Source organism: Ischnura elegans, chromosome 2, assembly GCF_921293095.1.
Source record: "Ischnura elegans chromosome 2, ioIscEleg1.1, whole genome shotgun sequence".
NCBI lineage: Eukaryota > Metazoa > Arthropoda > Insecta > Odonata > Coenagrionidae > Ischnura > Ischnura elegans.
In genome coordinates this window covers 56,821,292-56,833,613 of record NC_060247.1, presented here as the reverse complement: position 1 = coordinate 56,833,613, position 12,322 = coordinate 56,821,292, and the positions used below count along the sequence as shown (strand labels likewise).

The 12,322-nt window shown below is 37.2% G+C and overlaps 1 protein-coding gene and 1 long non-coding RNA gene across 2 annotated transcripts; one reads left to right on the top strand and one right to left on the bottom strand.

Annotated features, from left to right (window-relative positions):
- Positions 1-2,855: 2,855 nt before the first annotated feature.
- LOC124153776 (cytochrome b-c1 complex subunit 7-like) lies at positions 2,856-3,584 on the bottom strand. Its single transcript, XM_046527133.1, has 4 exons — positions 3,527-3,584; positions 3,364-3,420; positions 3,122-3,288; positions 2,856-3,045 (listed from the first exon to the last, which is right to left on the bottom strand). Exons 1-4 carry the CDS (start codon positions 3,558-3,560, stop codon positions 2,968-2,970), a joined length of 336 nt encoding a protein of 111 aa, XP_046383089.1. The 5' UTR covers positions 3,561-3,584; the 3' UTR covers positions 2,856-2,967.
- A 108-nt stretch (positions 3,585-3,692) lies between these two features.
- Positions 3,693-12,148, top strand: LOC124153778. The gene is made up of 2 exons (XR_006863759.1): positions 3,693-3,771; positions 12,032-12,148. It is a non-coding gene; the product is annotated as an uncharacterized LOC124153778 (long non-coding RNA).
- Positions 12,149-12,322: the final 174 nt, after the last annotated feature.

Below are 12,322 nucleotides of genomic sequence, written 5' to 3'. Positions count from 1 at the left end.
CAAACTAATGGTTAACGTGAAAATTATTAATGGTGTATAAGAAAAAAATAAGCGTGAAACATTTATCGCTGATAATGTCATTCCATGTTCGTTATCGCGGCTGCATTGATGGTCTCTAGTTGTCTCGGTACGAAATGCGGAGGTAGTTAGGCCGTCTCGGGGTGTCTTGTTGCTATGATATATAGAGGTTTTACGATATAAAGAGGTTCACTATAGAGGTTTGCCTATAAATTTACATGTAAAACTGACGGGACCAGAGGGTTGGTATGATGTATAGAGGTTTTCGATGTAGAGAGGTTCACTACATAGAGGTTTTACTGTAATAGAATATGACAATGTATTTTCCATTATACTTAAAGTCAGTAAGTTGTAAGTGCATCACTATGAAATTTTTGGTAACCACAATTCAAGTCTCACAATCTAAAATAGGAGAAATAGGCATAAAAAATTTCTGTCACCTGGGTAAATATAGAATGGAATGAGGGTGATAGCTTGACATATGTTATTCATAAAACGTAATAAAAGTGTAGGTCCCAAATGGAAGCCATGGGGGACAACAGAGGAAGCATTAAAGATATGAGAAGTAATTAACCGTAACCATTTTTACCATCTGTCAATGGCCTATTACATAAATCTTCAACCAGTTTAGTGCTATGCCATGTATCCTAATAGTCTTAATTTAATGAAAAAGTAGTTTGTGATTTACCATGTCAAAAACTTTGGAAAGATCAGCATATACCACATCCACGTTTTTTTTTTTTTAATCTTCCAAGAGCAGGTTAGGGTAATAAGTAAAACCAGCCAAATTGGTACATGTGGACAAGCCCTGTCTAAATCCATGTTTTTCAGGATAAATGATACATGTAATTAAGTGTAGGGCAGGCCCGTGCTGGGCCGCTGGGACATATCCCGGTGTGCCCTCCAGCCTGGAAATCTTTGGTGCCCCCCAGTAGGGCTACATGTGCACAGTGCTGGCGCCCTCTGGCCATGGCCGCCCACAGCCCTAAGAAGGGGTCCAGCATGGGCCTGGTGTATGGGTCAATATGGATACTGCAAGGGTTCCCACAACCCTTGTCAATATATGTACAGATTGAATACTAATAGGTCTATAATTGGCTGATTTATTTTTATATTTTGACTGATTTGCATCTATCATTGCATATTTATATCAGACTCAACATGATTCATGAGCGGGAAAGAGACCAGTCTCTTATATTCTTAGATAATGAACAAGAGGATGAGGGAAATAAAGAGAGGACGCTGATTCAAGAATTATGAAAAAATATCACTGACGGTGAAATTAACAGAGAATATTGATTATAAGCTTCATGCTATGAAAATCTCTTTAGTAAAAGTTTTTTCTAAGGGGCCTATGACCTATAAAACCAATTTTGTTTCATTTAGTTAAGCCACTGTATATTAGCACAGTATTATTGAGTCAAATGGTGTGATTAAAAAAATTACTCCATAACAAGCATTGAGAAAAGTATGAAGTTACAATATATGTCATAATCATTCATGTAATTACAATCAATTATTTAATTGAATAAGTGTGGAAACCATAAACTTACTTAAAATTGTGTGCATACTAACACTTCACAGGTAATTTGTACACAAAATATTTTAATAATTTGATAATACCAAAAGGAAGTACTTAGTCACAATTATAACTTTAAAAACACTATAGGACAGACATTTTATATTTACATATAAGGATACCTATTGTAAAAAAATGATCCACGATAAGAAGCAGTAACTGCACTCATATAGACACAGTTCCTTTTTATAATTGTGATCGTTACTGGTAACTGATTTTAAATTAAGAAAATATATCTAAGGCCTGTTACTATTTTTTGTACTTCATCCGTATTTGGTTCATAGTTTGACCAAAAGGCCAGATTTATAATGACCCTTCCTTGGGCTTAACAGCGAGATATGTAGCTCCAAAATACAAGATATCCAACACTTAAAAACTTTCATGGTCAATGATGCCCAGTAGTATTCTCTTTTGGGTGTACTCATAGTTAGAAAACTGACCAACAGTTTTGTCTCCACTGCTAGAGATTACCCTTAGGTATCTAATGGATGTCATTCGCAAGTGATGGCATACTGCAACCATATAATGGGCACTACACGAGAAGATACGATTATAAGAAATACCTGATAAAAGTCATAGACTGGAATTACTAAAGTTGAACCTCCCTTGATAATCACAGGTTCAATAGCAAGTTTATTGTCGGTTTTTAACAGTAAGACTTCTCAACTCGACTCTCGAAGATTAAAACATAATACATGAGTTATACTTCGCCGAACAGTAACATTTTCCTGGCCATGTGGTGAGCATGAGAGAATCCACTCGCATACTGCATGGTTGTGATTGATCACCCCATGCCAAACACCCTAGAGTTGGCTCGCAGGATGTTATGTAGATGTACACCATTCTCACCTCCCCCAAACCCAATGACCTAACACCATTACTAACTACACACATTAAGTGAAATGAAGGATTGAGTGTACAAATGGAATTTGCTTGAACAGCTGAAAAAGAGATGAACAGAATCCAAAGAAGGCATGCCTAATAAGAGCAAGATTTACTTCCCATGATGTATGCCAGTGGATATCAAAAAATAAAAACCAAAGGTTTCACAATCATCTCCTCAATGCACGTTAAATTTGTTGTGCGAATGGGTCAGTATCATTCATAAGCGATAAAAAAATGAACAAAATCATGTACATAATTTCAGAGTTTATGACATGGTTATATAACGACGAATTGAATCAATCATACTTTCCTCTGATAATTAAGGTTTATCCATCCTCTCATTCCACTGCAGCAATATAAGAAGCTCGCATGATATGTTTCAACGGGATTTATTTACATTAAGAGGGATACAAATAATTTATTCTAACCTCACATTCTGCACAAGACCCATGTTCATCTATATTCTAAAATTTTGCAACTAAATTTCAATTCTTATTCCATTGCTCCCGTTCTTCACGCTCCCGCTCCACTTCTTCAAGGTACGGCTTCAGGTACCTATTATCCTGAAAAATATAATTGAGAATGAGATTTCAGAAAACGCCCCAGGAGAAAGCCTATCAATACATGCGATGTCTTTACCTCTTCGAACTTCGTCCATTGGTCCTTAGGGAGGATATCTTTAGTGAGAGACAGGTGCAGAGCTCGTTGAATACGGAAATTTCTCTCGTCAACTACCTTCTGCGGCAACCTTCGCAGAGCTTCTTTCACATCTTCATTTTCATCAATACAATCGTCATAATGTAATCCTAGAATTTAAATACGTTAAAATTAGTGCATGGCCGTATAAAATCCGAGAAAACAAACATACGAGTGGTACTCACCGTACTTATTGAAACCAGAAAGGTTGTAAGCCCACTTCCTCAGGGCAGGAAATTGGCCTAAATAATAAAAATTAAGCATTTAATTATTCTTAACGCTAGTTAAAGCCTCGATCTTCAAAATATTGCAGCCGAAACACTTTAGACTATCTAGAAAAACACTTACGAAAAAATCCAGATGAACTTCCACTGACTGCCATTTTCGCAGAAGATCGCCAAGAATACCTATCGATACGTACGATATATTCTATCGAATTGATAATTATCGTTCGATTGTTGTTGTCATGTTGCAATCGACTTAAGAACGAAAATACGGAGATTTTGAATAAAATCTTCTCATATAAGTCAGTGGATGAATTAAGTGATAGTGGGTGTTGAAATCGTGAAGGATTACCGCTAATTGATCTTAAGGTACTATTTCTCTTACATTTTGAGCTACTGAGAGCTTAATTTTACAATTCGCGCGTAATGCGCATTTTTAGTGTTGTTGTTGTTGTGGTGGTGGGGCATGGTCCTCGGTGGTTTTATGACTGTGGTCCACTGTGTTCAGCTGTCAAAACCTTTTAATCCTCAGTGCAGTATCTTTATGCATGGTATGCACCATTCTTCCCTGACGAATGTCGAGAATTTATCAGAAATGACGTCAGCCCTTTGGAAGCAGACCCTTGTCTGCTCATGCCGCAAATGTGCAATGAAATAAAATTCTTTTCCTTCTAAATTAATTATTATATTTTGTTTGAATTGTTTGGTGCAAAACAGAAGGAAAATATAAATGGTATTGTAATAGTTTCTCGGTCCGTAAGTCGTGTTTTATTGTAGTGGATTCTTTGTTAGTCGTAGAATCAGCCAATAAATTGCCATTAGCACCGGCCAGGCCAGGGAGATTATTTCATATTCTTTTATTAATTAACGGGCCAAGGTCCAACTAAAAAAAACAAAAATCTATATAAATGTTATAAAATATCTTAACGGAGATAATGAAACACTAATTGTAGTAGCTAATTAAGAATTAGGAAACATTCTATCTGGTTTTCCCATTATCTAGTATTCTGGTATGACCTTATTCGTACAGTGAAGTTGTGGACAATGAAGAATTTCACTACTATATGGGTTTATTTTTGATCAGTCTATCCTGTTTTTTTCTCTATAATATTGCAGAATGATTTCTCAGTCCGTACATCCTGAAATTATTTTCCCTTGAGTTATAGTGAGTCGAAAATAAATACTAAATAACAAAAAGAGACTGGAGAATTGATAGCATCATTATTTTCAATACCAGTTATGCATTTTCAAGAGTATGAAGTAAGTAATTAATTTAAAAGCGCATTTTTAGTTTTATCTCAATTTCAGTGGAGAATTCCACGTTTTCCATCTGAGAGATCTTTAAAGAATAACAAAATTAATAAACAGGATACGAATATACTAGTTGCAGCGTTTTTTAGCTGTTTTTAGGCTAAACTTCCCTTCTTAAATTTATGTTAGTATTCGTATGGCGATATTAACTTTATAATTACCTTAAGTTAGTTAGTTAATTAGAATGGAAGGCAGAATGTCTTCACAAACTCTTCAGGCCATGATTCCTCCTTATGTGATGCTTAAGGGTGTCTTTCTTTTTCCTTTCAAACTTTCCAGTGGACCAGGGTTCTAATCCTAGTGGTGGCAGGAATTTATTGGATCCCTGCTTGAGTGCTTTGTAGAGGGCACAGACAGAACAGCCATCCGTCTGTTGAATTGGACGTTAAGTCGTGGTCCCTCTACCCCGCCTCTATCCTTCCTAATAGCCCAAATAACTTAACTGTCGATTGCCTCCTACAAATACCGTACCATTCCTTTACTAAGTTCTTTAGGAAGATCAGGTGGGATATCCATGTTCACCTCTTTTCTTACCTTCATTATCCAAAGAGCCCTCTGTCGCTGTTGACTATATATAGTCCCATACCATCATCATATACCACTCTTTCCTCCTTTGTTCAACCTTTTTTTGTCTATCTTAACTATTATATATCCTCATCATTTTCCTTTCTCATGTACAGAAGTTTCACCCATTCAGTTAATATAGATTATTGCTTAATGAAATTCTCATCATATTGTTAATTAAAACTTACTGGCAATTTTCCATATGCAGTGTTATTCACAGGACCATTTTCAATACATGATTGTGTGTGGTTTACCAAAACTTCACAAACAAGATGTTCCATCACACCAGTTATAGCTAGTGTCAATGCCCCTATGAATTTGCTGGCTCATAGGTTAAATACAGTTTACCACCAGCTGTCAAGGTTTAAACCATTATTTGCAGTTGTCATCTCTGTTTCTTGAGACAAACAGCTTCTTCCAATCATCATACTGCCCAATGCTTAGCTGTTTTCTTTTTATTTTTGCAATCTATTTCCTCATTTCCCTCATTCAAAGCTCTTTTGCATGCTGAAAATTTGTTAAACAGAACCACTGTGAACCTCCCTCACCAAAGAAATCTATTCACTGCTCAAACTGTGTGTTTCCTAAAATTTTATTTTATTTGAGGGCAAATATTACATTCAGATGAACGTGCTTGCCATAGAATCACCTCTCACTCTTGTCCTGGCTGAAATTATCATAGATGACTTTGAAGGCAAGTTGTTAACGGATAAACGGTTTTCTAAAATTTTATATTGGTTCAGATATGTCGATTACGCCCTATGTTGCTGAATAGGTAGTTACAGACAAATGGAACTTGAAATGTTCACTTTTGCTTCACAAATCAAGGAAAGACAATGTCATGGGTAATTACATAGAAAAATTTGGGAGCTATGATATGTACCATTACTTCATAAAATCAAATTACAAACACAATTGATAAGCATGCAGGATGAAAAATCGAGAGTGACGACATGTACAACCGAGCTCCACTATTTTGATTACATGACTCCTTTTGTTTATTTCATGTCGTCAACAAGAATTGTTGTCTATAATTATTCCATTGCCATTGTTTTCCTCATGTCATCATAGAGAATTGTTACTTTAGCCCCATTTCAAGGAAAACGTGTTGGGGACCATGACCATTTTCTTTAAAAAAAACCTTCGAAACTCAATTATTAAACTTTGATTTTACAACTAAACAATATTATAGCCATACCCTCTTCTTCCTTCTTACCCTCTCCAATCAAAGCCTCAATGCTTTAGTGTTTGACTTCTCCTTACTATATCTTTTGAATGTATGGATTACTTAGAATATTGATACAAAAGACACTTCATTTTTTCTACTTGCCATGTGTTCATCTCAGTTCTCTTCAATTTCTTGAATTTTCGGTTGCATTTCATTAGTGCTCAATTGTGGTTGCTATTTATATCTGCCTGGGAATAGCTTTTGCATTCTTTCTTCGGGTTTCCCCTGCTTCACCAAGATGTAATGTATTTGAAATCTTCTCACATCTCCTGGATTTTTTCCATGTGTATCTTCTTTGGTTATTATTTTTGAAGAATGTTTAAGCAATGACTAGCTCATAGTCTGTGCAGAATTCCAGTAATCTTTCTCCTCTTTCATTTGGTTTTTTGCCAAACCATGTTCTCCAGTTATTCTTGTATCTTGGCCTTCTCTAATGGTGATGTCCCAATCTTCAAAAATAACAATACTTCTGCCCCTCCTCCCGGTTTGATTGCCTCTATGATATCCTCCTGAATGTCTACCTCTTCATCTCCATAGCCCGATGTTGGATTTTTATCCTTTTATTACACTGCAGAAAGCTTTTCACTCCCGTTTGAGCAATTTTTCTGAACAGTATCTCAACTTCTGCATTGCCATTTAGAGATGCAGTGTGTATTATGCTGTAGCTTCCACTCCATAAGTCTCCCTCTTCTGACATCTTCATTTCACTGATTCCTGGTAGATATATTCAGTTTCATTCTTAAAATTTCCTCCTTCAGGTTCTCCAGTCTTCTGCAGGTTGGAAGTGATCTCACATTCCAAGTTCCTATCTTCATAATCTAATCTCCTTTGGCCAATGTATCCTATTGGGTTATCCCTATCTGCAAATCCTAGTGGAGCACTAATTTACCTCTGGCATATTTTACTCAGGAGAAAGCTGTTGTTTTACTTGTTGTTGGTTGACCCACTATCTGCAACCCAGTGGACCCACCCAGTGTCCTTATGCGTAGTCATGAGTCCCTAAGTATACTTTTCAATTTTTCTCCTCCTGACTTTTACCATTGATTTTATATTGCTTTCAGTAGTGGATCAAGGAGCTCATGGACTTGAATCCCAACCTAAATGTGTGTAGTTTTGCCATTAAAAAGTATTATTAGGTAATCCGGATACAATAGACTTTCATTTAGTTTTAAAAGGAATTCTAAATGTCTGCTGGTGTTAAACATATCAAAAGAAAGGTTGTTTAAGAATAAGATTAGGTAAGGTGGAAGACAAGTGCATTGAAATTTCTTAATTTTTATGCATATTCAGGAGTCTTCGTAGTGAAAGTTGAGGTAACTAAAATTACTTAAGACCAGACATTAATAATTTTTAGTTTCTAGAAAAGTCTCCAGGCATTGGTGGTTGTATTAAGTAAGCTATGTATTTCATTGATGAAGTATGAATTCGGACCACTCTAAAATTAACTCAATAGTTAGTGAAAGCCAAATTAAGTAGAAATAAGCATAGAAAATAAGAGCATGTAATCCAAGACCCTGAGATATTTGCTAAATCAGGTTGAGATCTGAAGGGCAACTGCTTGATAGTAAAGAGGTGAAGAAAAGAATAACACCAGCAAAGGAAGGTGCATTGGTGAAGGGAGGAAAAGGGCCTTTGTCCATTATTTCATTGCAAATAATGGACAGGAACCCTAATAAATCATAATTACATGAGATTGTGTTATGGGCAGGGAGAAAAATGAATTTGCTCAACATTTTGAATGAAAAACAAAGTTTAATTTTTCATCCAAAATGTTCAGTAAATTCCTTAAAGTATCACCAGAAACAATCAACTTCATCAAGTTACTCAACATGATTGAGGAAAGGAAGGACTGTCGGCTGGTATGCATGTTGAGATATTGAATAATTTTGTTTGTAGGCATAAATGTTGTTATTGTATGGCCTACACATTTGGGAGTGAAGCTAGAGTTACGAGAAACAGATGAGAGTTTTCATGTCCCAAGAACATTTATATGCTAAATAGATTTCTCTGAGGACTTCAGAGGCCATAGAGACATTCCTGTCCATTGATAACAAGTGGAGAAGTTTGACATAGGTTAGCCTTATGAAGAATAGGGTTAGGAGTGGGAATTCTACAGCATAAGTGATGGAACTTTCAAGAAAATCTGCCATGTGGCCAGTAGATTACTTAAATTTATGTATCATTTCTAGTTCTACCACCAGTGGCAGATCAATGGGGGTGGGGGGGGGTATACCCTCCCCTCCATTGGGTTGAAACACACTCTAGATTAAATCAAAATTTTTGGAGGTTGCCACTTTGTACATATGTATTTTGACATATGTATTTTCAGATATACTTACCTACTTTAACAAACTGAAATAAAAGTTGCCCTAAAATTAGGTCCTGTTTTACGATTTTGGTTTGTTACAAACCAATGGCAGATCCTCCCCTCCATGGGTATCCAATTTACACTAGATGGAATGGTAATTTTGCTCTGATCCCCAGTACTGCTAGGAGGTTACTTAGCCCCCCCTTGTCCCTATCCTGGATCCGCCACTGTCTACATCTTTCAGGCCTGTTTACACGGTACATTAACATGTACGGGTTAATGTCTAAATGTATGAACGCGAGAATGAACGCCAAAATGCACCGTGTAACTACCCAACTTGTGGGAATGCATGCACAGAAAATAGAACCTGTTCTAATTTGGTTCATGCATTTGTACATGTTCCGTTCCGGTCCACAAAAATCATTCACGCAAACCTACATTAACTCGTACGTGTTAATGTATCGTGTAAACAGGCCTGTAGACTGAATTTTAATTTTTATGAGGCCATTACACTGTTATATTTAACCCTTTCACTGCTCTGAATATACCTGGTACATTCGCTCGGTATGCTTCTGTGAATGTACTTTTTCTGTCTTCCTGCTATGAGCTCAGCTCTTTAGCCGCATGTTACGGTTAGGTTTCTGGACAGTATGCAGCAGCGAAAGGGTTTAAGACTTAGCTTCTCTTAACATAGATCATAGCACATAATTACATTTTTTGCGTAGTTTGGGCATCGATTCACTAGTAGTATAAGAATAGAAGTGTATATGTATTCTATATTGAATTTAATTAATATGCCAGCACCGTTTTTGGCAAAAAATTTGCCTCCAACAAGTGCGATTTCATGGGAAAATAATTTATACAACTTTTAATTATTCACCGGCTGTGGTCTTGTGACCTACATAATCGCCCGGCCGGCTTTTTCCTTTTTTCTCCCTCCCCCTCGTTTCTATCTGAGAATGACAAAAGAAGCTGAACTTACGCATCCCCAACAGATGTAGTTGCACCACGAGCGATGTTCTTATGTCGTTCTGGCATCAATTGTAAATGCGATTGTAGATATGTAGCAGTGGCGCCGACTCCATGGGGCCCGAGCCCCCTCAAAAATTCGTTATATGGGTGTGAGGAAAAAATGTGTCAGGCTTGTCGATTTTCCCCGGAGTGTCCAGATATCGAGATTCGAGTTATCAGAGTTCTAATTTTGATCATATGACTCTTCTAAAATGGTTAATGAACTTAAAACTCACTACTTATAAAATTTCTCGGGGTAAGATTTTTAAGAGTTTGGGCCCCCCCAATAATTTTTGTAAGTCGGCGTCCCTGATATGTAGGGACGAGGATGGTAGTTCGCGGCCTTCAGGTTTGAGTTATGTACATACCTCATACTTTTGAGAGTATTCGAGTTTTTAGTGTTCGTTTTAAAATCAGTTAACCAGTATAGGGTCATGTACTTACTTCACTGACAGGTCATAAATGGAGAAGCTTCTGCGTTAAGGCATGGAAAACGAGTGTACTCTCGTAGCCATATAGTATGGAGAAATTGCTCAATGACAACCTCTCGCTTGAAACAAAAATGCGAGAATAAAGCTCACATGAAGTGGATTCTCAAATCCCTCCTGTTTTCATAATCTAAATGTAGTAGGTGATTGCACATTACACAATTATTACCGTCGTAAATTACCGCCAACACTGAAGGATTCGATAGATTTGAAAGACTGCATGAAGAGTTCGCAAATCTCTGTGGAAGGAAATAAAACCTAAACATTTCCCTTATTGCCTGCGAGCGACTTGGTCATTCACCTCGTGCGGAAATCGGAAAAGAAAGAAAAACAATTTTTCTTATAATAGAAAGTTCGTTCTGACAATGAGAGGAGACACGAGATAAACAACTGTAACTGTGCTACCCGTTCATTTATCTTTTTTTTAATTTTCAATCGCAACGGCGTTGAAGTTCGCTTTATATTGCGCAGTAATGTTTGTAATTGCGTTGTTATTATCGCGCCTACGTGCGTCATACAGGAGTGCGCTTGAATATTAACTATGCGTAACAGTGCATGAGAGCTGAGCCGCCAGGTTTGGGAATGAGCGTGAATTTTGAACAATCATGAGGGAATTTTCATAAATTCTGTATAGGCCAAGACATTTTTCTTATATCATCCGTCGGTTGTTCTTGTCCTTATTTGTTGCACGTGCTCAGCGCAGCAGCTTGCTCTGGCTTGCTTTTTTTCAGCTTTCACGTGCAGCGTGCGTGGACTTCCTCCATTGCCATTGACTCTTGGTGCTGTCTGCCTTAAACCTTGAAGCTTCCTCTCTGTTTCCCACCTAGGGGATGTAAGCCACGTTTTATCAAGGTTGGGGAACTTTCCGCCGGTTTTCGGCACATCCCCGCAGTCCTTGAGCCCAACCTTCCCTATATCCATTTCAATTGAGGTCAGATGAGGGTGAACTTATAAATTTATTTAGTTATAATCCTTATCCTTCCTTTAAACGAAAACGCTGAGTTGAATATTTTCGAAAATTGCTTCGGCCGACTAATGTAACCACAGCACAGAGTATGCCAGTGTTCCATTGATAACGCGCGGGATACTCTAGTCCTTGGAATGGCTCTAATTAATGATCCTGTGATTGCGCCACGAATTTCTGATTTATTGTAGCGTGTTCGTAGAGTTTGGAAATCATTTTTCATGGAAAAAACATCTAAATACGATTGCGTTGTCATTTAATCCTTGATTAGCAATATGCCATGAAGGCAAGCACCCACATTGTTGAATAATAAGTTCATAAGTTATATAATCTCTATGAATAAACGCAATATACAAACTTCCTGAAATCTAAGATTTCTCTGTCGCCATTAGGGACAAGCACCTTAATCACTATGGCTATCTATTGCGTATGTCTCTCTTCTTGCGCTTCTCGAGGGCAATGGTCACCACCGATTACCAATACGATGGAGTTAGGAAATTTCCCAATGCATATAATTTCATCGCCGTGTAATGCAGTGGTTGTTTGTAAATATCTGGTCCGAATATTTTAATATTTATATTTAATTTATTTTCAATTATTATTGCTTGATGAAAAAAATAACAGCGAGTATTCACTCCTTGATAACGGCCTAACGACGAGTTGTATAAAAAAAATCCATTGCCACCATGACGGAATTGTGACCTTCTCTTAATATGCAAATGCTGTGAATAAAAAACTATCTCATTATATTTCAGGAATTTTACGGGTAAAAGAATGGTAAAATGGGAAATATTACAGAATTAGTGCTAAATCTAATTAAGTTTCTTGATTGCTCACAAGCGTTAAAATTTGTTAGGTTAGCTGCAACTTGCCGCAGCCAATAAAAATGCCCTTCACTCGTCCACCTGATCAGTGCATGATCGGACGCCATATCCTGTTGCCAACTGGCTATGTCGCTGCTCCTGGGAATATTTTTAGCCTAAGTAGACCGTCGAAATCCTAAGGGAGTTTTTGTCTCTCTATCCGTTGAAGTGTGTTCGCTTTGC

Bases quoted from the DNA above. Each gene is read 5' to 3' on its own strand.
- LOC124153776 (XM_046527133.1), bottom strand. From the start codon at position 3,560: ATGGCAGTCAGTGGAAGTTCATCTGGATTTTTTC. The intron at 3,421-3,526 runs GTAAGTGTTTTT...TTTATTATTTAG, and splicing joins AAGTTCATCTGGATTTTTTC to GCCAATTTCCTGCCCTGAGG. The intron at 3,289-3,363 runs GTGAGTACCACT...TTTAAATTCTAG, and splicing joins TTCTGGTTTCAATAAGTACG to GATTACATTATGACGATTGT.